Source organism: Hippichthys cyanospilos, chromosome 19, assembly GCF_059441005.1.
Source record: "Hippichthys cyanospilos isolate Australia breed blue-spotted pipefish chromosome 19, RoL_Hcya_1.0, whole genome shotgun sequence".
In the NCBI taxonomy this organism is placed as follows: domain Eukaryota; kingdom Metazoa; phylum Chordata; class Actinopteri; order Syngnathiformes; family Syngnathidae; genus Hippichthys; species Hippichthys cyanospilos.
Genome location: NC_142387.1, coordinates 15866850 through 15892205, shown reverse-complemented (window position 1 = coordinate 15892205; position 25356 = coordinate 15866850). Strand labels below are relative to the sequence as shown.

The 25356-nt window shown below is 49.1% G+C and overlaps 2 protein-coding genes across 4 annotated transcripts in view; one reads left to right on the top strand and one right to left on the bottom strand.

Moving 5' to 3' along the window:
* The window catches only part of cdh19 (cadherin 19, type 2), a 104821-nt gene extending 92953 nt beyond the window's left edge, over positions 1 to 11868 (top strand). Inside the window, exon 15 of the transcript XR_015863584.1 lies at positions 11416 to 11868. The gene's annotated coding sequence lies outside the window, so the exon portion shown is untranslated. The remainder of the gene's footprint in view (positions 1 to 11415) is intronic.
* LOC148408133 (cadherin-7-like) overlaps positions 2243 to 25356 on the bottom strand; it is a 96796-nt gene continuing 73682 nt past the window's right edge. For all 3 annotated transcript variants that reach the window (XM_088401607.1, XM_088401603.1, XM_088401606.1), the window contains 7 exons: positions 21397 to 21584; positions 20374 to 20627; positions 18809 to 18945; positions 17078 to 17199; positions 11400 to 11517; positions 8352 to 8600; positions 2243 to 4299 (listed from right to left, as the gene is read on the bottom strand). In XM_088401607.1, coding sequence (XP_088257733.1) covers positions 3755 to 4299; positions 8352 to 8600; positions 11400 to 11517; positions 17078 to 17199; positions 18809 to 18945; positions 20374 to 20627; positions 21397 to 21584 — 1613 coding nt within the window. In that variant the 3' untranslated portion in view covers positions 2243 to 3754. The remainder of the gene's footprint in view (positions 4300 to 8351; positions 8601 to 11399; positions 11518 to 17077; positions 17200 to 18808; positions 18946 to 20373; positions 20628 to 21396; positions 21585 to 25356) is intronic.

Sequence of the window (25356 nt, the reverse complement as noted above, 5' to 3'; positions counted from 1 at the left end):
AATATTTTAAAAAATAAACAAATAAAAGCAAATACAGGCGAGAAAAACGCAAGAAGGACGAGACGCGCAAATGGAAGTTCTTGTATCAAATTGTCGGCGTTTCTAGGAAAATAAAAGCGGCGGGCGGGGGGGGGGCTTTTGGGCGGGGGTCCGGCCGACACGCCTCGCACCCCCTCCGGCCGGGTTCTCTCAAGTCTTTTGACTCCGACCGGCGCCCGCCGCAACGAAGACACAAGTTGACTTGACTGGCCTCATTTTGCAAGTTTTTTTTTTTTTTGAAATGTATATAGCGCCTGTAAGAACAAACTTTGCTAACTTTGATTTTATGGACTAGCTGCAAGTTTTATTAGCGGGGCCGTCTCCTTTGACTCGATGATCCGCCATCGACAAAAAGAGAAGCGTTCCGAGCGCGCCGCTTGCGTTTTTCCAAACGGCGGGCCCGCCCGTGCGTTCGGCCGGCAAGTAGCGGCGGAGGTCGGCGGGTCGCGAGCGGGCCTCGCTCGACCATGCGCAAACTCCGGCTTGAAATTTTCAAGTAACGCTTTGAAAAACTCACCTCAAACTTTGCTTGCTCGCTTGCTCTCAAGTCCACTCACGCGGGGGGAGCGGCCATCTTGCTTCACTCCCTTGACCCTGGTAGGGAGTTTGCGCAGCGAAATGCAGTAACCGTACCTGGCCAGTGGGGAGCGTACTCAACAAAGCGGCAAAACACGGACACTCCGCGGTAGCAATGTACCACAATAAAAGTCCCGCGCTCATTTTGTCGCAGAGGCATTGTTCGGTATTGTATTGTTCTGCCGCAACCTCAGGCGCTTTTCCGTTCCGCTAAACCATCGCTGGTCGTTTTACGTCCACGCAGTCGTAGAATGACATAAAAGCGGCGCGCTCGCGGCTGTGAGTGAGAGAGATGGGCGCGGACGTGCATGTGGGGGAGGGGGGGGGGGGGGGGTAGGTTGCATGAGGAATCGAAATGAACCAGGCGGAATCGTCGCTCCAGAAAGATTTTTTTCTCAAGCAAACTTATTCTTCTGTAAAAATGACGTAACCGGAGCAGGAAAATACGATAGCGTGGTACTTCTACTTGTGATTATTTGGAATCGTTCATAAGTCCAGACGCTTTTTACATGTCAATAGCCTTATCCGTTCCAAGCCCCCGACCGTTTTTTAGAAGATATTTTCTCTGAAAACATGACATTGTTTAAAAAATAGTAAAAACCTACAACTTAACTCTTTCAATGCCAGGGGTGTATTATCTGTAAGTATCTGGGATTGAATGTCTGGACTCTTAAAAAACGTCCCTGGCATTGAATGAGTAAAATAAAAGTATATCCCAGCTATTTAATTATTAAATCGCTACTTAAGTACGTTCAGGGTATTCATTTCTAGTTCGATAAATATTAAATCTTAAGTATCTATGATTGAATGTCATTGAATGAGTGTATATGTATTTTTTATATTACTCATTCAATGCCGGTAAATTGTAGATTTTTTTTTAAATAAACGAGTCAAAGTCAACATTTCCGACAAGTTGATGTCGTTATTGGCGTTTACGTTGCAAATAACAACAACTTAGGTTTTTTCCACGAGACTAAGATCAGGCATCCGACCGGGGGCGTGTAGACTTTTTCTATCCGCCGTACGTTCCCGGTGTCCGTCAGGAGCCGGCCACTTCTCAATTTGGCGCCGCTCGCGATAAGGACGGCAGCTGGCGGCGATCGGCGGAGGCCCCCATGTCAACGGCGATAGCGTCGCCCGATTGCCGCTGACGCTCGCGGCGTTTATGCCGCTCCACGTTTGGCCGACGGCTCTCGGATGAAGGACGGGACTCGAGTGTTTGTCTCGCCGTATGTCGACAACAAAGAGCACTTAGCGTGCTAATTAGCACTCGCGCCAAGACGGCTTCCGCTCCTCGCTGCCGGAAAGTCACAAATCATATCTCGGGCTCGATGGACGCATTTTTCCAGAAGGTGACCGTAATTTCCCAAACGTAGGATGCGACTCGGCGAAAAAGTGTGTCTCACGTTTGAGGAATTACGGTAATACAAATGTTGAAAATCAAATGACTTCAATGCTCCTTTGTTCGGTGACTAGAATGACCTCGTTGCGGGTAGAGGCAATTAGCTTTGACTTTATCCAACGCAATTTGTTTAAACGGGTGGAATTATTTCCAGCTTGCTTTATCGATTTGTTTGTCTCTTTGTGCCAAATGCGGGGAGGAAAAAAAAGACACGTACGCGGCAAGTGCAATTTAACTGAATAGCAATTTTATTTCATGAAAAAAAGACAGAATTCAAAAGTCACAATTCCGCCTGCCGAAAATAAATAGCAACACCCGTCGGTAGTACGCAAACGTGTGGAAACAAACAAAACAACATGACTATCATACAGTGCGCCTTGAAAAAAGGGTGAGCGCATACGTTGGACTACAGAAGCCAAAAACTTCAAACAATTGCTGCTCTTCTTTGTCGTTGAGCAGCCAAGTGGTTTCACTGTCACAATCAGTTCCCATAGGAAGGCTCTCAACCCCCGCCCACAAAAAAACAAACAAGCCCAACTGCACCCCAGCACGATTACTTTCAAATCTGACAAGAGGCTAATTACAAATAACGTAGAAAGAAATCCATCCAGGGACAAAGGCGACATCAAGCTGTCCTCTGATTGGCTGTTTGCTCGACGTGGCGAGCCCCCCCTTAAAACCAGCCATGACTCCCAAAAAGTTTCAGGATCAACCCCATAAGCAGGAGTAGGTCCCGACTTATCTGGATGTTTTTCGGCAAATTTTGCCAGGGAAAAAAAAGATCAATCCGCCGATAGATTTTATATTGAATAAAATATTTTTTTCCCCACTCGATGCGTTTCAGTAGGAATCAATTATAGTCAGATTTTCAATAGATGGGCTGGCAGGGTACCAATTTAAAAAAACGACCACCCCCCCCCTTTCTTTTTTGTACCCAGAATGCAACGCGCGGCACGATTGATGAAGTTCATTCGGACATCGATTCTTGTCACGTCCTAACGCAATAGTGCTTAATTTATTCATTAAATTATAAGCTGTGACATCCAGGTCAATTCTTTGCACAAGCAGCTGGCGTCGCTAAGCTCATCGTCCAAAACGAAGACGCGATTGTTTCCAATGACCTCGTCCACTCATTTCAGGAGAAGGGCCGGCGTGTAATAAATAATGGCATTTGTATACAACTGCTGTAAACGCTTACAGTACGTGAAGAATTCAAACAATCGGCAGATATAGGCCGAATATTTTTGGAGGGCCGGCCGGCCGATCCTGCAGGACTTGATCCCCTCGCATCTCTGGAACCGACGTCCGACTGTACAGGTAAAGGGCGGCGTTTCCCGGGAGCTCCACCTGTCCGTCGGCGGACTCTTCCGGTCTCGCCGAATCTCTGCCCGTGACAAAACGCGTTGAGCGGTCGGACGCGCGTTCAAAGGTTTGGAGAAGGTTGACCCGGAAAGCCCGTTGGAAAATATCTCCAGAAACGTTTCGGGGGAGCGAAGGTTTCGCCTAGAGTCTCCGAGGCGACCGGACTGGAATCGGTCGAATGGAACTCGGTGAAAGGCGCTCGGTTTCCGCCGGGTCATCGCGCAAAAAAAAACCGGCAAATCGTTTGCACCCTGTGGAAACGCCTCAAGATTTCAAGTCCCATCCATCCCGGGAGGCGGACCGAGCTTGCGGGAGAGTCTTTGGCCGCGTCCCGTCCTGGAAGCTCGAGCGGCTTCCCGAGAAATCCGAGGTCCGTCAGCGCCCCCCTCCCCCGGCGCCGCGCGAAGACTTGGCCAAGCCTCCGGCGGCGCCGTCGGCGTTGCCGTACAGGTCGGCCAGCTTCTTGAAGCGCGGCCCCCAGTTGCCGAGGTAATCGTAGTTCTGGTCCGAGTCGGCGCCGAGCGACTCCAGCGAGCTGAGGGAGTCGGCCACCGAGCCGCCGCCCTCGAAGGCGTACGTCTGCAGGGAGTCGTAAGGCGGCGCCGACGGATCCACGTCGGCGTCCTTCAGCCGCTCCCAGATGAAGTCGCGGAACACCACGTTGTCCGGCGGCGCCTTGCGGGCCCCCGCCGAGGCGTAGCGGAAGAACGCGGGCGTGTCCGGGGTGACGTCCCGCCGCGCGCCGGGGTCTCGGACGACGTTGAGGTTGCGCAGCGCCACCATGTCGAAGGCCTCCGTGTCCTCCTCGCCGCCGCCCTCGTCGTCGTAGCGGACGATGTTCTCGCGGATGTCGCGCTCCTCCTCCAGGATGAGCGGCACCTTCCGCCGCCGCCGCATGGTCACGATGAGAAGGACCAGCACTGCGGAAGACACATTGTTGACGGCGCCGTCGGCGAAACCCCGGGGGAGCTTCGCGAGGCGCCACAAAGGCGACTTTTCATCTTGACGTGATCGTTAGCATACAAGGGTCGGGCGTAACGGCCGAGACCGTGGCTAATTTGTCCCACGCCGGACGGGTTCGTCGAAACGGGCCAATATTTACACGTCAACTTCTATTATTAACTTCTAATCGTTGAGAATTTCTCGTAAGATTCCCCGAGGCGAGCCGAGGACCAGGTGGCGCAACTCCAAGTTTCCGCCTGCCGCCCGGCGCCGTCTCCGTTCCGCCTGGAACGGGGGAAGCGTCGGAGATCCAGGCTGAAAATAACTCCCCGCCCGGGCAAACTGGCAAACGTCTAACGATCCTCCATCCATCAACGTCAAGCCGCTGCCAGGGAAATCGCATTCCGCCGGCCCACGTTTCTTTTGGGCGCCAGCAAGAAGATTGCGGCCCGCTTCGCCGGCGCTAATAAGCTAGCAAAAAGGAAGCGCTGCCAGGAGCTGAACGGGCGCGGACGCTCGTAACCTGGCCGGCATCTGGCTCGGCCGGAGATTTCGCGGGAGGGCTTTGGAATTTCCCGCCGATGCCTTGAGAGAGGACGCCGGACGCTTTCCAAGGAACTTTGTGAAGCTCTGGCGCCTGCCAGGCACCGCGGAAAGCTGCCAATATTCCATCAAAGAAGCCGCCGGGATGAGCCAGTCAGAAAACGGCAGGCTCCGCTCGGGCGGTCCGCACAATCCGACTCCCCCGTGGTTTCCGAGCTCCTCGACCTCTCCGCGCCCCTCACTCGGGCCACCGAGAGGTCCAATTACAAGACTCGGCCATTGGAGCGGACAGGGAAAATTGGGACAACATTTCTGAATTCAGGGAGAACCAGGAGCCGACAGGAGTCTCAAACCTCCACCAACAGAGGATGAGAGCGCGCGGCCGTCCGTCAAATCCCGGAAATACCCCAAGGCGCACGATTCGAAGGGAATCGGATTCGGTCATTCCACCGCTCTGCGGCGACGCTTTGCCAAGACGACGGCGCTTCTTCCGGTGCCCGGAAAAAACTCCGTTGCCTCCGTCCCACCTTCGTCAAGGGCAAAACGGTCTCGGCCGTCCGTTGGACCGCATCGATCCCGCCGGCGCAAAACGGGGGAGTCATTTCAGTCGCGACTTCGAGTCCGTTTGCCGTTTTCTAACGCGACGAAGAGGAAAAGTTCCTTTTGTCTCGCTTTCCTTCCCGTATCCTCAAATAACCTCAAAGGTCTTTTGTAAAGCGGTGCCAACCTGTCACCGCAGTCCTCGCTGCTCTTCCTCTACCTTTCGCAAACAATTACGCCGCTGTCCGACCGGCGCCGTCAAGCCAAAAAAGATGACAAGCGCGAAGACGCCGACAGACAGGCGGCACTCCGACGAGACCGCGGACCGAGTGGACGGAAGAAAAAACATTTTAAGTGCTCCGCCGCGTCCTAATTGGCCCTCCCGGGGATTGAGCACCTACGCGGCTAAATGAAGGCGCCAGATACTTGTCAGGACGCTTCATTAAAAACCCACCGAAATATTTCAGCGATGAAGAAAACAAAAAATAGACCTCAAGGAGATGTGCGGGACGCCGAGGAAGAAAACCCTTTCATCTCGCTTCCCGTGAGCTGTCACCCGTACAGTGGAGCAGATTTCTTACAACGCGAAGCAAACGCTTTATAAATCTTTTGCGGAAAATCTGTATGAAGAGGTATATGCCGCAGGTTCTAGCCTCGGACATTTCCGTACTCAAAATCTACTTGATTTCAACCGTACGCGCCGCGGGATTTCAAATGAACTTCTCACCACATCGCACGCGCTATTCCGGACACCTATTACCCTATTTTATGGGCAGCGATATAAGCCGCAACAGCAAAAACTTCAACAGAAAATCTCTCATGTATAGGCCGCAAGTCTAACATGGGATATTTACGCAGAAAGATCGTACATGTATTTTTTTCAATTTAATGCCACAACATAACAAACTTTGGGGCTATAAGGCGCACCGGATTATAAGACACGACAGCGACCTCATGTATAGGCCGCGCCGGACAATAAGCCGCGGCTTCTACCCCCGGATAATCACACGGAAAGATTTTTTCAAATGGACTCCGTTTCAACAATACGTGGCCGTTTTGGGATTTCAAATGAACTGGTGATTTTTTTCTACTTTTGACAGTTGATGACCATATTTTTCAGGCGCACCGTATAAGGCGCGACAACAAACCTTCAACAGTAAACATATTTTTGCCCTGTATAGTTCGCACAAGACCAAAAGCAGCAGAATGATGGCTTTATAGGTCCAACTTCAGAGTACGTCCGGAATCTGGATGAAACGTCAATTACAGAGGAAAAGAGACCCCCGAGCGTTGAAAGCGGAATGTCATACGCCACGTTGAGGCCCATTTGGCGAGCGCCGGATCGGGATGAGCCGGCCTTTCCTTTGGCCAACGCCGGTCCTCGCGTCTTTTGTCAGCCGCCGCCCCGCGACGGTGGGCCCGCGACCTCGTTTGAACCTCCCTTCGGGCTTTCGTCCGTCTTTCTCGCGCAAACGAGGCGACGCCGGCCGGGTTAACCGCTCGCCATTCGTCCGTGGGCGGGGAGAAAAATACGGAAAAAGATACTCCGTTCATTGGATGTTTTTATACCATTTCAAGGAGCGGATATCCGCCAGGCTTGTAAAACAGGGTTAAATATTAGCTGTGCACTCAAGGTGAGCGTACACACACGCGCGCAAAAAAAACCAAAACGAGTCAAGTACTACATCCGCCGAGGAAACGGAGAAACGCCGCCGACTAATTGATTGGGCTGGCCGGAGTCCAGCGCCGCGCCGCGTCGATACGCGGCGTGTTCCCGGCAATCGGCCGACCCGGGTCACCCGCGTTTACCGGAGTAGAGATTCGGCTGGGGCCTTCTTGCCGCCCCTGCGCGAAAACTCATAAAAGGCCACTCCTCCAGCAGCTACAATAAAGTCTGACATTTGCGCTTCGTCAACAACATTTATGTACAACCGGACTGCTCGAAATTCACAGCGCCGACGCTCGTCTTACACTTGTAATCGGTACCGTGTCGGCCAACGTTTCTCAAGGAGGCGGCTCTTGACATGTTCGCTGCCAACCCGGTTTAAAACAGACAAAAACAAAAAACAAACGTCTACAGTCGTCAATGGCAGTGGATGTGTTTGGAAGAAATTTCGTCCAAGCATTTTCTTGGAATTCCAATTCCCGGGCTATATTCTGGACTGAGCTGCAGAATTGTGAAAATATTCCCACCTAAGAAAAACTACGGACGATGCGGAATCCTTAATGAATCTAATATGTACATACACAAAAGGGATACCCAACTTATTCAGCCACTTGAATTTTTTTCAAAAGCGGCCTTATAATTTGATAGGCCCCTAAACCCTCACTTTTCATTTTTGGGGGGCATAAATGAATACAAGAGCTTAATTGCCATGTAAATAAATAAATATAAAAAATGATATAATATAGCGTGCGTCACCGTTGTGATAAACAATGATTTTTACTGTCATTAATCTTTGCAAAAGCCAATCTCGTATTGAATCTTAAGGACGAGCTAATATTTCACTAAAATCCTTTCATTTATCATCCTGAAACGTGTCCCTCAAGGGCACGTAGAAACTTGATATTCTAGTCCAGTGGCTCTCAAATAAAGGAACTTTAATGAGATTTCAACAGTCACCGCAAGTATTAGCAGATCCGAATGACCCTAATTCCCCGAATATAAGACGCGCTTTTTTTCGGTAACATAGAAAATACCAGAATTTCACCCTAAAATTAAGAGCGCGTCCCATACGCAGTTGCATCCTATATTTGGGGAATTGCCCTAATACTTTTTAAAGCCGAGCCAGGAAATGTAATTTTGCATTTCAAATGAAGAGCAAATGAATTGGAACATGAATATATTGCTAATCGCTGGCGTTTTTAAGACCTTGCGCTAACAAATTTGAGGACGTTTTTTTTTGGAACGCAATTTTTGCTATAGAACTTGGAGCGATCTTCTTACCCAGCAGCGTGAGAATGCAGCCCAAAATGGCCAAGAGGGCGCCAGTACTGAGGCCGGTGGCGGCGTAGGCCACGGCGCCGCACGACAGCGGCGCGCCGCCGGCGTCGCACTCGCACACGCGCACCGACAGCGTGTTGGTGCTGCTCAGGGCCGGGCTGCCGCCGTCCGCGATCAGCACGGGCAGCCGGTACGCGGGCTGCTCCCGCCTCCGGAAGCCGCCGCGCTTGGTCAGGATGGACGCCGTGTTATCTGCAAGCAACACCGTCGCTCCGTCAGTAAACGCGTGGAAAGATAACGGGGACACTTTTTGCAGCGTCAAATTCAAGGAAAAATATATAAACGATCTCATTTAAACACACAAGGTCCCTGGCCGAATAGGGAGATAAATAGGTTGAAGGTCCCTGACCAGTTGGGGGGGGGGTAAGCGAGTGGAAGGTCCCTGACCACTTGGCGAGATAGTAAGTGGAAGGTCCCTGATCGGTTGGGAAGATTGTAAGTAACCAGAAAGTCCCTGACCAGTTAGAGAGATAAGTGAAAGATCCCTGAGCAGTTGGGGAGATAATGTAAGTGGAAGGTCCCTGGCCAAACGGGGACATACAAAAGTGAAAGGTGCCGGACCAGTTCGGGAGAAAAGTAAGTGGAAAGGTCCTGACCAGCTGGGGATATAAGTGAGTGGAAGGTCCCTGACCGGTTGGGGGGATCAGTGGAAGGTCCCTGACCGGTTGGGGAGAATTAGAAACTCAATCAGTCACAAAATCAATTCTTTGTGTGGCAATGCTTAATTATTTAGTATTTATTTTTTCACCAAACCATAATAAGTTAATAAACGGTGTGGTTAATAAACAGTCATTGGGATGAAATTGTCTCGCAATGCACTTGAATGCAACATCCAAGTTTATCCGATTATACGACCAACTCATAAAATACTCGACAGAATATTACATTCGAAAAATATACGACGGCGGCCGCCCTAGATGTTCACCATATCAGACTCGGTCATGCGTTCTTTATCCTCTGGAAGGAGCAAGGTAGACGGCCATATCATAATCCTTTGTTTTCTACCAGCCCTGGCAGGCCAAGCTTTTCTATTCGTTCATTTCTTTTTTATTTTCTATTCAATGACGTTACTGTCACTATATGAGTATGTCGTTTCAAAACTGTGATGCCTAAGCCGTTGTTTACATGAGCGTGAAAAAAATTCAGTCCTCCGGGTCATGATAATGTAGTACTTCCTCCATACAGACGGGATGAAAGAGAGTTACAGTATGAAAATCAACAGATGGCGACATGATCACGATTCATTAATTGCCTCGCCGTCACCACCTGTTGCCTGACGAGGAAAAAAGAAAAAACACAACAGGCGGCCAGAAATGATGTCAAAACCAACGGCCAAATAATTGCTTGTAGGGGATGAAATTAGAATGCAAAAATCCCAAAATGTTCATTATTTGTCTTTAAAAAGAAGGCGCTTTTTCATAGTACTGCAGAAATCATGAACATGTATGGTCTCTTATTTTATGGAAAACTAATCAATTATTTACATGATTGGTTGACCCATCAGTACCTGCCATTTCATACACTCATTTTGGCAAATTCTTGGAAAACTTTGAAAAAGAACATTTGTAGCAGCAATTTGAAGGAAAAAAAAATGTGTCAAACGTAATTCAGAGTTCAATGCTGCGGGCCACTAAAAAAATGAATGGTGAGCCACAAATGACCCCCGAGCCACGGTCGCTCATTCTTTCCTTGGAAAGAAGTTAGCGGCGATAGCATGGACTGATAGTGTAAGGACTCGCAACCACATCCCCCACTATTGCAATTTGATTGTTGCGTTATGTTTGCGCTAAACCTTCGTGTAACTAGGGCCAACCCAAATGATTTAAAAGAGGAACGGACAGAAAGCCTAACCGGGGCGGAAGGAGATCCGAGAAGGCGCAGGTCCCCTGCGCTCTCCTGACGAGAAAACGCCGCTTGTCTTCCTCGTGGTTTGCGGTCGATTAAATGGTCTAGGTTGAGCGAACCTGACACTGGAAATTTCCTGGAAAAATGCCTTTTTAACATCTACGCAAGGGAGCCAAGTGAGTTTAACTCTTTGGCGCGGCTTCCCCGTAGTTCAGGGGTCACCGCGCGTTTTGAAAGCGGGAGCTGATTTCTGCTACCTGCAGTCTGTAAAAGTGCCTTATTTGATTCCGGTAGAAGTACATGTCAAGTTCGGCCTTGAAAGGATTGGAGCGCTTCTTTCCGCGTGGCGGCGCGCGGAAAGAAGCATCTTCCTCATCTTCAGCCGCCCACGGACTCCGGGCTGCAAGTCCTCCAGCATCTTTTTCCCCTCAAGCGTTTTTTTCTTCAGGATGGACTCAAGCCGCTACATTTCCACCCATCGAGTAGAAAGTTGGCTTTTTTGTTTTTTCTGCAGACGATCGTTAAAAAGAAGACGAGGCGGGCCTTGTCACAGCAGAGTTATGCTTTCAATCGCAGCGCTCAGATGGGCCACTAGGCGGCCGTAACTCTGCGCGCTGTCTTCTGTCTTCCCGAGTACAAATTTAGCGTCCGCCAGGAGATGTGCCCCATATATATATATATATATATATATATATATATATATATATATATATATATATATATATATATATATATATATATATATATATATATATATATATATATATATATATATACTTTTTTCCACCTCTAATTGGAAACATTAACCATGGAATGAAGTGAAACGCCACCCCGATTTTTAACAACACACAAGAAGAAAGGAGACACCGTGACCTCACTACAGGGCAGAATGGTCTGTGGGTGGCGGTTATGTTCTTGGATAAGAAGATAGTAGCCACTCTATGAAGCGATAAGTGATAGTATAGCAGGGACACACACATTTTAATCCTGGTTTGACACCGGTAACATTAGTGCAAAATTGAAAGTGTACCCACAGGCCAATTAGAAAGCCAAGCGCTTGTTTGAAAGCCTAGCCCTAGTTTGGCCCATTTCAAGGCATTTCAAAATCAAGCGGGCGTTAGAGCGCCTCGTTGTCCGCACGCTCACCTTTGTTGTCCCGCAGGGTGAAGTTGAGATTTCCGGCCACGGCGGCGTCCAGGGCGAAGTGGAAGCGGTGGCCGCTCTGAGGCTCGTCCTTGTCCACGCCGCTCACCGTCTGGATCACCTGCCGAGTCGTAAGAACACGTCACAGGCTTGTCGCTCCACGTTTTTTTGTTTTTTTTTTAGTTTTTTTTTCCTAGCCCGTATTTGCACCTATCACCTCGAAATCAAATCCCAGTACTCCTAAAATATACCAGAATATTTGGTTATTTCTTGTTTGTGTCTTCTTTTTTTAAACAAGCTAGCGGATTAGCATACAGTTGGTGAATGCTGTTGGTCAATATGTATGTTTGCATGAATGTACATAAATGATCCCGTATTTCCTCTTATTGTATTGCAAAGCGTTTATTCGGCAGTTGAACCTTGTTTGAATCATGAAAGAGAAAGTTGTCTGTGGAAGCGGGGAGCGCAGGAAGAAAGGAGACATCATGACCTCGTGATCTGTGGATGGCTCTTATGTTCTTGGAGAAGAAGATAATAGCCACTGTATGAACTGATAACTGATAGTGTAGGAGGAACACACACACACACACACACACCACTATCGCATGTTGTTTGTCACGCCGCCGCCATATGCTCCGCCCAAAACCTTTAGGGCGGCGACGAATGTAAGTAGGGCTACTCTAATGAATAAAAAGAGCACTCGACGGGATGTGTTCCAGAAAGGTACGAGATGCGTAACTTTGAGCACGTCTCTGTCCGTTCTCCTCGTGAGCAAATCGAATCTAAAGTCTTTTGTCTTCCTTCCTTGTGTGTTGTTTGGTTGACCGAACCTGACAATCTTATAAATTCTAACACGCCTCGATTCCACAAAATTAAATATCAAATGAAGGCACGATGAAAACTGCGCAAAACCTCCACTAAAACCCCAAACCCGGTTTGAAATCCTACTCTTGGCCTCAACTATTCATCCAAACCCAAATAAATTCTAGTACATGTAAACGTGAAACTCTAATAATGAGCAAAAATGGATTTGGCGTCCAACCTTAATTGGAAAGCCAAAATGTTACGTCAAACCCTACTTTGAAACCCAACCCATGGCGTCAAATACTCTTCGAAAGCCATATAGCTTCTTGCAAAGCTAAACAAGACTTGAAAGTGGACTACAGCTTAAAAAGCCCGATTTGGTGTCCAACCTACATTGGAATCTTCAAACCCTACTTTGGAACCTTAACCATAGCGTGACGGTGTTGCAAAATCGGGAAATCGGAACCCTAATTGAACCGCTTGCCTTTGCATTCCTAAAATGTATTTTGTCTTTATTGCGACCTTCAGATTCAGCCCCCCGTGATAACGTACGATGGTATTTTCCCGAGAGTCCGAAAGCCCGGCTTGGGAGCGTGATCGCAAAGCCCGCTAAGGCGCTCTATAAAGCCGGCGACGCGACGGCGTCGTCGCGCGGGCGCTCCGGCTTCCTTTATGGAGGACGGCATCCGGGATTAGCCGAGACCGGAGGGGGCGCGGGCGCGCCCGATGTTGTGACAGCTCGCCCAAAGCCGCCGTCGAGCGCGCCGGCGCCGTCGGCTGTCTTATGGAAATGCGGATAGCGCGACAACAAGGCCCGCGGCGGGGACGAGCGCAATTTCCACCTTTTGATGTCCCTTGAGTGGCGAGGACGGCTCGGGAGGCTTATCCGGGGAAATGAAAAAGCCCCGCTGTAAATCAAGACTTAAATCAAACACTTTGTAATGTATAATGCCTTTCATTTGCGCGCCGGTGATGCGAGGCGGCGGCGCGCGCGAGGAATCCTCCGACGGCCCGAGCCCGGCGGCTGACGAGGCTCGTCGATCACCACAAACCCTTTGCCCGGAAAGCTCCAAAACCACGAAGCCCAAAAAGGGCTGGAACGAAAGGCGAGAAATGGGGTTGTTTTGCATAAAACTTGACGGATACAATTAATGCATGAACGGCGAATACAAAGTCCAAAAATGATTTTTTCATTTTTGAAATGTGTACCAGAACCTACACAGATTGTAATTATCAATCATATAAGAGAATTATAAATGCTATTCATTTCCTTACAAAACCTTAATTAGATGCAAATGAGAACGTATTACTAGCACGTTATCCTGTCACAAGCGGTTGGATCAACAAACAAACATATTTGAAACGACAACATTCTTGCAAAGGAAGTAGAACTGGTGGGCCACATTTCACAGATGACAGCGAGAGCTCTCGAGTGAAGCCACGCCGCCCTTCCTCACTACAAAATGGAATATCCACAGCTGGCCGGAGGCGGCGCCAAAAACAAAGACGGAGCCAGACGAAGCCCAAATCAAGATGAGCCAAATCAGTTGAAAAACGAAGCCCAAATGAAGATGAGCCAAATCAGTTGAAAAACGTCATGGTTTCGGCTGCGGCCCGGCGCCGCTTGATCCGCGGACCGGGCCGCGGGACGGTCCGGGACCTCCGCTTGACAAACAAAAGACAAATACGAGGAAAACTCCCAGCCCAAATCTATCGATCCCAATGGAGAGTTTTCCCAAAAAGCAACAAGATTCTTTAGCAGGAGCTGACAGCCATTTTTGAGGAGACGCACCGGCATGGAAGGTGACAGCTAACACGGCGCGGCGCCGTCTTTGACGCCAGCGAAGAAAAGAAACACCTCCGGTCCCCTTTGAATATTCTAATGCGCATTATGAGACGAGCGAGCGACTTTGAAGGCGAGCCCAACCGGAGCGGGACGCCGAGATCAAGGCGGCGCCTCAAACTCCTGTAAAGAGGAGGCATAAACGCGGGCGCCATCAAATAGGTGGCACTTATCGGCGCGCCGGCGTGACAGCTGTCAGCGGGGCGGAGGACGCGCGGGGGCGGCGGCTTTCGCGCCCCAAACATCAGCCGCATGTGACAGGTCGGCGCCGACGCTCGCCGTCTCCTTCCATGCGGTCCCGCCCGCTGAGACGTTTGCCTTTTTATAGCCCCGACGCCTTTGTTTGCACCTCTCACCTTGCCCCCCAAGTGATAATTTGGAGCCGGGCGCCAGGACGGGATGCGCCGGCGCGGCCGGCCGGGATGCTGCAAAAGTGCAAAGTTGGAGGAAAGGTGTTGAGGGGAAGTGCGAAAAACACGCCAAAACAAACAAAAAAAGCTACCGGTGTTAACTACTTTGCCTCCCCTCCGGGCAAAGACCCATTACTGCGTTCCCATTACTAAGCACCCATATTTGGCATTTGACAAATACGGTGGTACCTCCGCTTACAAAACGGATTCATTATTTCATAAGTAGAGCAGCTTTTTACATGTAAATAGTCGAATCTGTTCCAAGCCCCCAAAATTGCTCTGAAATCCTTCATAAGAATATTCTTACAATATAAAAATGCATCAAAATACAGATACATATTAGGACGACATTAGTGCATAATCAAAATATATTGTGCAAAGAGGAATAAAAAAATCTTCCTAAACGTTTAAAATGAATCCTATCAATTGTGGCAATATGAATGCAGTTCCCTTGTTTGCCTTGAGATGGGGCAGGTGTGTTGCAGGGGGACGCACACCTTTTAGGACTTTTTATTTTATGTCCTGTCAGTTTTAATAATATTCCTGCGCGTGAACAAAAATGGACTCTGACGTCAGTTCAGTCTGCTTGCTTCTTTTATCTTCCTATATTTTTCCAAAAAAAAAATCGCATTCAAAGACACCAAATAACTCCCCAAAACAAACTGCGTCTTCTCGTTGGCAAATTGCGGTTCTGATTATGATGCCGCCGTTGATGAAAATACGGCGCGAGCTAGCCAGCGTCCTTGCCGGAAGCATTTTTGAGCTTGGAGTGCAGCAGTTAGCGACGGCGAGGGATGAAGAGCGCGGAGGCAAGCGCCCCCGCCGGGCCCTGCCCCCATCACCCCACGGCAATCTCAATTAATAAAGATGGCAGGCGGCAGACGCCGGCGCCGATCCGTAACAAGTGGCGAGCGGCCTTAATTAGGCCCGAGCCGTGGCAGGTTATTCCGCCGCCGCCGCTCTCCCGACCGGCGAGCGGGGCGATTTCATCTGGGGAGCGGCCGGCGGGCGTGACAGCCGGTGGGCGGCCTAAGCCGGGGGACGCGGCGGCCATTACCGGACCGCCGCGCACACAAAAGGAGCGCTTCAATTAATTAGAAATCAGGAGGCTGACACGCCGCCGCCGGCGGCAGGTAGCGGCTAGTTGTAATTCAAACGCCGTCCGGCTATTTAAATGTCAGCTACTCCCACTTCCCCGGACGTGTCTGCCCGACAACATTTCATCATGAAATCTCTTTTACTGCGCGCCGCCGCCGCCGCCGCAAATAACTTTCTCTCTACCGGCCTCCCTCTCACACAGCGTGGTGCGCACTGTCATATACGCATTCCGTCCATTGCATCCAGAGATGGATCTTTTGCTCTTGTACTTAGGTTAGGTACTTCTTTACATCTTTTTTTCATTTCTTTCCCAAATGGAGCTTCTGAGGATGGCGGGCGCAAAATGAATCAATCCTTCAAGGGCTAAAGGAGACTGAAGGTATATAAATACAAAATACTCAATGACTTTATTCATTTAAATAATATTAATTACAATTATAACGAAATGCAATATTGGCTACTTTAGTACCGGAAAAAATACTTGAATACGTTTCGTACCGAAAGAAGTTACTTTTATCATTCAAAACCTAAAGGAATCAATTACCTTAGGCAGTTGATTCGTACATTTTGCCGTATGTAAAGCATATGAAAAGTATTCGCATTCACCTAATTAACATTTTGCATTGAAATATATGAAATATGAATAGCATTTGCCATTCAGTCGTATGATTGATCTCATCGGTAATGCTCCCGCACGTGAATGAGGATAAATTCGGACGTTGGTTCAGTTCGCCCGCTTCTTCAAAAAATCAAATCTTTACGTTACCGTTTATAGGACGCACCCATACTTTTGACCTTCACTTTTGGGAACAAAAGTACGTCTTACGATTTACGATATTTGTCAACGGGAAAATGGATTTCCAGCGTTGTTTACCGGTAGCGACCCAGCGACGGGCGCCAAATCTGCCATTCGCCATTGAAAGCGTTGGGACATTTCATTTTCCAACTTTTTCCCATATATATCAGAGACCCCTTTGATCGTGGGGCCCCGCTCGCGGGGCACAAATCAGGCAGCGCCGGCGGGGGAGGAATGCGCAAAGCACGTACGGCAGCGGCGCGCGGGAGCGCGGGAGCGCGGGAGCGCGGGAGCGCGGGAGCGCGGCGCTGGCGGGAGATTGATGGCTGATAGAAAGGCGCTGGTGCCGTTGAGCAATAATCACGGGCGGACAAGTGGAAAGGACGATAATCATCCGGCAGCGGCGGCGGGACGTCTGTCGATAACGGCGCCGGCTAATGAAGACGCAATGTTTACTCTAATAAAGACTCTTCATCCTGAGGGTGACGGGTGGATAAAACAATTTCATGATTTTTTATTTCATGATTTTTAACAGGGCCAAAAAATTCAACGAACCGAGCGGTGGCGCGGCAGGAAAAGCCGGAACGGATTCTGCACGCAAATCCGACCACGCGCTCTTTTCTTTTTTCTTTTTTTTTTGCCGCCTTGTATGCATTCGGGTCGCCGCATTTTCGTTCGCGCCAGGTATTTCCCTTCGGTATATCAGATGCAAATGAGTGGAGCGACGTACCGTTCCCGGCATGGCGTTTTCACACACCAGCGTCTCGTAGTCGATAGCGAAGGCGGGAGCGTTGTCGTTGACGTCCAGCACGTTGACGATGGCCACGCCTTTGCCGATCTGATTGGGGTCCTCTGAAAGACAGACAAATAGAAGGGTGCTCATTTCCTGTTGAGAGGCGGCGCGTTTGCGTCCGACTGTGGTGGACGTTTCTTTCTATCTCTGGACTCATTGGAGCTTGGCGACTAAGTCTTCCTTGTTCTTTTAGGGTTCGGTATTGATTTGGAGTTCAAACTGCCAGGGGGCACAACGGGCATGTTACTGTTCTGTTGGTGCGGTATTCTAACAAATGCAATTGTCTTAGCGTTACGTTGAAAATATGTTGGTGCTGCTCCTTTTTAGAAACGTGAAGGCATGTCGAGCAACGTGTTGCTGTAAGCGGGCGCTTTGGAAGAAAACGTACCATATTTCCGCGTAAATACCCTGATGGTACAGCCTGTCTGGTGTGTACATGACAAGATATTTTCCGTGACAGTATTTGTTCATAATCCGGTGTGCCTCAGTGTCGAAAAAAATCTGGTCATCAACTGTCGAAAACCGTCGCCATTAGAAATCTCATGCCTACCTTCGCACGTATTTGTCCGAATCAAGTCAAAATTATACCCCAAAGAAAAAAAAACAAAAAACAAAGCTAGCTCTTCCCTCCAGATATTCATGACTTTGTACAGTAGAAAAAGTGCCAGCATAACTCCAAATTCCGTGCAGAAAAATGAGACTGCGGCATACGTGACTTGCTCCAACGCGGGGTGACAAACACGCCACGCGAGTCGGCCAAGTGGAGCCGCTTCGCCGGTTCCTAAACGTCGTTGGCCGGGCGCCGCAGACGCTAATCGGGCTTGGCGGGGCCACCCGGCCCCGGATGACGCGCTGTCATTCAGGGGGCCCGTGTCACAGCCGCGGAAAAAGGACGTGTGGCGCCTCGGGCCGCGGACTGCTTTTGGACTTGGCCGGCGCCACGATGTCAGCAAGAAAAAACAAAAAAAACCCCTCAAAAGTGCTTTTGAAGCAAAACTTTTAAACCCGGTGAAACGTAAGCAGGTACGAGTCCAGAAAAAGCAAAAGAAGGCCAGGGCAGGCGGCATTAGCGTTTGATGCATCCCTTCAGCTATTTAGAAGCACCCATTTAGACCAGACAAAAGGAATGGCCGTAAAAAAAGAAGCCACTTTGATAGCCCCTCAGGGAAGTTCTGCATGCTGCCTTGTACTAAAATAAGAATATTTAAAAAATCCAATGCATTTTTTCAATTACTTTTTCAAAAATAAGTCATAATTCAATTCGTATATCTATCTATATGACATGTAATACAATGCATATTATATGAACGGATGGACGGATCAAATTGTCCTAACCCCGATTTTCACCGATTCGGCTCACTCGATGATGTGCTCAGTCCCAGTTTCCCGCTAGTTCGCTGTTGGGAAAAAAAAGCATTCCGAAAAAAGACAAAATGTCGGACAGGTGACGGCCGGCCAGCGCGTGACGGACGGATTGAAAAAAACGCAGCGAGCTTTGGGCCACGTGGCACGCTCACGAGCGACGGCATCCTGAGTCAGCGCGTCAGCTGAGGTCGGCGCGACCGTCCTCACGCCGGAATTAATATTTCCTGACATCCCCAGCAACCGCGGCGCCATTCCGGATTTGGCGGTTGCCCCGCCCCCAAGGACAAAAGGGCGTCAACTCACGACTTTCGATGGCGAGGATGGTGAGGTTGTGCACCGAGTTGGCCTCGCGGTCCAGAGGCTTGGCCGTGCTGATGACGCCGCTCAGCGCGTCCACGTTGAAGAAGCGCTCCATGTCCGTGTTGCGGTCGATGGAGTACCTGCACGCACGCAAAAACGCGGCCCGCCCGCGCATCATCAAAGCGGGCTGAAAAAGAGACCACGTGAAAGCACGCCAGGGGGTTGTGAAAGTGTTTTGCTGTTGCAAAACAACTTCATCTTGCTGGGAGAGCAACACACATGCAATTACGTTATTACCAGGAGAAACTGAGGACATCAACTGGACTCTTTTTTGCAAAACTGATGCTTGCCCAATTCTTTACCCTGTACATCATAGGCATATCACATCAAAAGGAAAGTATTTAAAGGAGCTGAAATTTCACCCAAATGGTGCCAGCGTGTCAAAGTCCAACAAGGCACGACCACTTGGGAGTTTGCCGTTCCTTGGCTAAAATACAGCCAGAATGATGCGGGAGAAAATGACCCCAAAACTGCACAAGGGAAGTACATTGTCATTAATGACACCATTTTCTACCAAGCCGGCAAAAACTATAACGGATGTTCGGGCTTATGAAGTTGCTGAGAGAAATGCAACTAGAACTACCACAACAAATGCACATCATCACAGGAAGGATTCATAATATTCTCGTAGGGGATCAACGTTTGCGCCACAGAATGATTCCAAAAGTAGCAGCAAAATGCGATTGAAATTTCGGTGCTTTTATCAAGTCCAACAGCTAACGCAAAACAACACCAAACAAAATCAATAAGTGTCGCTAATACTGACTCGTGTTTTTTTTTCTTAAATGAGGAAACGACAGGTTCAATTAGGCTGCGCCCAAAGGGTATTATGGCAAAATAATTTGAGTGCGCCGGCGCCATTAGTTCTGCAACAATTTTCATTTGGACTGATGTGAGGGAGAAATCATATCGCAGACGTTGATAATGACCAAGAAAGAAAAAAGAAGAAAAAGCACTTTGCAGCGACAATGGCGCACTCATTTGATTTTCTGATTAGGCTTTGTAACAATGGTGGCAAAATTCATTCAGTTCATGCAAAGCCGGGGGGTGGGGGGCGGGGGGGCGGGGGTGGGGGCGGGGGTGGAGGCGGTCAATGTGACGCTGCATTTGGGAGCGAAAAGGCCACGGTGTTAATTTGTGACCGAAGGAATGGCCTTTTCCTCCTTTAAAATGACATTTGGCTTTTTGCAGATGCCCCCCCACCCCCACGTTGCCATCTGGCACCGCGGCTGACTTTGCAAGGCTAGAAAGCGGAGAAACAAAAGTATACCCTAAAAAAAGCTCCATGATCTCAGGAGAAATTTCACACGACTTGCCATCCAAGTGGCCTCCGGGGGCCACGTTCCACTAGCAAACGCCATCCGTAATCAAAGTCATGATTTTGAACTGCCATTTTACTCGCCGCCAGGGGGCGCACCACGCCGGCGAAAACGCGGGCTCACCCCAAAAGCGCCACGGGAGATTAGCAGCTCCTTAAAAGGACGGCCGTTTTTGAGCGAGGTCGGTACCTGACGGCGTTGTTGGAGGTGTCGGGGTCGTGCGCCGACACCCGGCCGATGGAGGTGCCCACCCGGGCGTCCTCGGAGACGGACATGCGAGCCAGCGGCGCGGCGAAGACGGGCACCTCGTCCACGTCCTCCACCGTCACCTTGAGCGAGGCGCTGTCGCTGAACGGGCCCAAGTTGAGGAAGTTGGAGTCGATGTTCCGGTTGGTGGCCTCCACCCGCAGCGAGAAGCTGCTCTTGCTCTCAAAGTCCAGAGGCTGCGGAGGGAGGGGACCGCGCGCTGCTATTGGCTGGCTTCCTCAACAACCCGTCGCCTTCATCCGCCGGCTTTTCTCCGGAGCTGTCCAAAGCCTCGCCATTCCGCTTGTCGCGTTCGCCCCGTCTTAAGCCGTTTTCTCATGCCTACACATGTGCTGAAAATATCTATCGGGTGGACCCCCGTCCTCGTCGCTAGCGGCCGTGACATTTTTGACTTTGACGACGTTGGAGCCATCATCGCGGCGTCCGTTAACATTATCACGGGCCCGTCCGCCAACTCGCCGGGGAAAAAGATCCGAGCGCGCGGCGAGACGCCAACGGGCGCCGTTTCTTTTTTTTTTCCGTGGGACGCCACGGCGGCGCCATGTTACTTGGGCCGTAAAGTCTGTTTGGAGCAAAGATGCTTGGAACTTATTCGAATGAAACATTTGCACACAAATGACAAGTCCGGAGGAATAATAGAGAGCAAGGACGGACGTACCGCCGGCGCGTGGGCCGCATCACGTTATCACCGGTCCAAAAATGTTTGCTGCAGTATTCACTTCTGACAGATGCGTCAGGGATGGGAGATACGGCCGGAAAATAGACACCTAGGCTTGCCATTCCGGACGATTGGGATTTTCATCCATTTTAATTGAAGAAGATGTAGCAGGAATATTATTCAAAGGTTGGAGGTGTTTCAAAAGTCACATATAATATGACGTACGTAACATTCTATACGTATGCACGCAAAAAGGTGAGCGGTGGGGTTTCTTTTTGGGGGGGTACCTTTAAAAGGAGGACGACGCCCTCCTGGGTTTTCTCGTCGGTGGTGATGTTGAAGACGCCGGGCCCGTCGCCGTCCACGATCTTGTAGTTCATCTCGGCGTTGGGGCCCACGTCGGCGTCGGCCGCCTTGACCCGGGCCACCTCCGACCGCACGGGAAGCGACTCCGGCACCGTGTACTGGTTGACCTCTGGCAAGAAAGGAAAAGCCGGCTGGTTAGGCTAGCGGGCCCCGTGCGGCGCGTTTTTGGACACCAAGCTCAGGCCCAATCAAGAAAGAAATCAAAAGCGGAATAATTGGGGCCGTTTCTTTATTTACGTGGGCGGTAAATATTAAAATCGTCTTGGTTGCCGGGGCGACGCGATGTTATTTACACAATCCTCCCTATGCGGAGGCACAATTTTGTTTTGGTCCAAAAGGGCTAATCAGCTGCTTAGAAGCTTTCAAAACACACATTTGCACATGAATGAGCCTTCAGTGATACATTAGAGAAAGCTTCCCGTGTTCACAATCAAAGCACCTGAGCTCAAAGGTTTGCCCGCCCCTGCTTAACAATACAAGCCACAAGCGCTCTGACACCGCCGTAGCTTTGCTTTTTTTTCCTTTATATATACAAATATAAAAGCCTGTAGACATGTTCTAACAAATTCAGCAATTTGCCATTCGACTTCATGTCTCGGCGTCCGTGCTCAGTAAGCAGTGAGAAGTCAAAGTAAACCATTGCTAATTGGGCTGATTGAAGGCCGACCACGTTGTTTGTCGGCCTGCTCCCAAAACGACTGTTATCTGCACTCTCTGTCCTGGATGGATTGTTTTCCAAAGAAAAAAGTCTGAATTCTTCATTTCTGATTGTCTATGAATCATGTTTGAGCGACTTATGTGACTGTTTTGTTTTGATTCCCTTCAGCACAGCTCCATCTCGTGGATGCACAAAGCAATCCCGGCCACTACTGTAGCTTCTACTCTATGCGCCTTATAACGCGGTGCACCCTATATATGAAAACACTTTTAGAATATGCCATTCAGCGAAGGTGTGTCTTATAGCTTTCAGATGATGATTTATCTGATTGAACGCAGAAGTGGAATCGTAGAGAGAAAACAAACAACGACTTGGAAGGCTAAGAGCCTGTGTTTGAAATCAACATCTCACCCGAAATAGGGTTGATGTCAATCAAAACCACGATCCCGCTAACAATCCATTTCTGCGACGCTGTCTCGAAAGACGGAGCGTTTTCAAGACCTTTACGAAGCGCACGGGCCGACGTTTTAGGTATAAGCCGAAGTCCGTGATTGGTCAGAAGCGCGCGCCGGCCGTTCCGGTTTATCCGTCGGCAAATGGAAGTTCAAGTCCATCGTCTCCTTGGGTCGGCTCCCGTCCAAGCGTCCACTCGACAAGATTCTATTAGTCGGCGCTTTCTCCGTGATGTTTCCGGGCGCTTTTGTGCCATTTAAAAAAAAATCTTCTTCATAATCATAATCTCCCCCCAATCGGCGTGGCGGAGCTCATTACCAGACCTTTCTGTGTTCCTGACAGCGTCCCCCTCCGTCGCCCGTCTAAATGCTAATCTGCCCCACATTGTTTGCTGCCATGTAATCTGTATAATGGCTTTTTAATTTGCCGTGGAATAGCGGCTCTGTAAAAGCTGAACTACGGTAGGGGCGGGGGATTCCAATTTGCGCCCCTACCTTTTTCACCTTTCCCCCGAGCCTGCGCGCCTTCCCTGTGAGGACCACCCCTAATCCTCGCTAATCAATTGTGAGCGCCGACCCAGAAAAAAAAGATATGAACCTTCGACGGCAGTTTCACGGGCGCTGGACATGTCCATCAAAAGGCCAGCGAATATTCTCCGAGGCCCGCGCTTGAAATTTGACACAAACGGGCTTTTTGCTTCAAAGCGACCGCTTTGGGTGCGTTCCGGGCATCCGTCAAGGTCACTTTTCTCAAGTGGTGGGACCCGACATGATGGGCGGGGGGCTTGTTTTTGCCACGTGAATTGTAAATGTAATAAAACAAGAATTAGCATCTTTTTATATATACTGTATATATTAGGCAGTCTGATGCATTTTGTTTTGTTTTTTTTCAGTTTTGGACTACCCTGTAAGCAAAAATGCGTGAACTGCAAGATCAAAACAAAGACGGTTGTCAAAAATGTTCGTGCGTGGTCAAGTTTTGCTGAATAAATGGATGATGATGAATAATTTGATGTAAATATTTGAGTATTATTACAGTATATAGTAATATTGAAAATGATTTGAATGTATGTGTGCCCGTAAAGATTATGCAGGCAAACAAGAGCACTGGATTATAATCTTATCTTGATTTTATCTTATCTTTCTATAGGTTTTTTTTTCTTTGTAAAATCTCAATAATCTCAATATAATTGAGAGACTGGGTTTTAGGGAATTCGCCAAAGTGTGCCAGTATCCCAGATGCAAAATTGTGACAGTTTGGAGTCAGGGTCATGTGACACGGGCTGACGACGCCATCAACTCTGCGTCACTGTTTATTCTCCTCCCGATGAATGAATTTCTGAAATCTGATTTCGGAAATCCTCGGTTGCTAGTCGCCCCAACACGACCCTGGCACGTAAGATCATACAGTCCGGAGGACCGGTGCGGGAAATCCATGGGCAAACTGGCCATTTTGCTTTGTCGCAGCAATTTGAAGGGCACATCTCAATTAAAAACTTTGGGCTTAGCCGCCGCCAAGAGTGACCCCGCGGGGCGAGGTCTCCGCTGGTATAGCCGAGAAACTTCCCCGGGGGTTTATCATCCCGGAGAGACGGGCGGGTCCGAGATTGAAGCGGCGCCCATATCTTGTTGTGCAAACTTCAGCGTCTCGCCCCGGGAGGCGGCAAATTGACCGGCCGGCGTCCGGCAGCGCCCGGCGCACAGCGCGGCGGGACGTTGCCGCTAAACTGATTGCCGGAGTTCGGGATTATCGCAAAAAGCCCGGGACGTCTTTGAATCCGGACGCTGAGCCGGGAAGCCATTAGCGCGGCAGGAAATAACCCCGCAACCAAAAGCGCCGCTACAAAAGCTGCGATCGGAGTGATCCCGGTTATCCCGCGCCAAAGCTCGCCGTGCTTCTGATGAGGAACGAAGCGGGGAGATTGGACGCCTTCATTTGACGGTCGTCAACGCAGGAACAGAGTCGCTTCGTCAGCGCGGCGGAAAAGCCCGGCCGTGTCCTACGCCGCTATCCGATTCTCTAACCACGATGCTGATATTTTAAAACGATACAGCAGCTTTCTTTATGACTTGAAAAAAGTGTAAACACAACAATTAAAAATCAGCACTAGAGCGCAGACCTCCATCGAGGCGGCTAACGAAAGCCATTCGCTGTTTGTTTAACAGCAAAAACAAGGAATCGAAACGATCCAAACTAACGAACTAAAGACGAGAAAAAATATATCGGAAGAACGCAAATATGGGTACTGGAAAAAAAAAAAGCAATTTGCTAAACTATCTGAAAAATCACTAGAGTAGCTAATGAAAAAAAATGAAATGAAAAAAATTAAACTAAAATGTGAACTCAAACAAATGGCAAATGCCAAATCAATTAACGATCCCGCTAATGAAAAAATATCAAATGAAATGAACTAATTAGCTTCTAAACCAATGAAAAAAATGAAACGAGCAAAACAACTTGGAAACAGGCAAATCAAATGGATGCAACAAGACTGAAATAACCGGAACAATGAAAACAAATACCTTAAAGAACTGTATCAGAAAAACGTAAATAAAGAAAATCAAATGATTTACTGAACTAACAATAACAAAGCTACCATAAAACAAAACAAATTAGCACACTAACAAACAAGAGCAACAACTAAAATGCAAACTCAAAGAAGCTACTACCAAAAAAATTACAATAACATGAAGAAACTAGCTAAAAAATTCTAACAATGAGCGAACCAGCTAACCAAAAGAACTAGCAAATAAACGTAGCCAATCGTCTT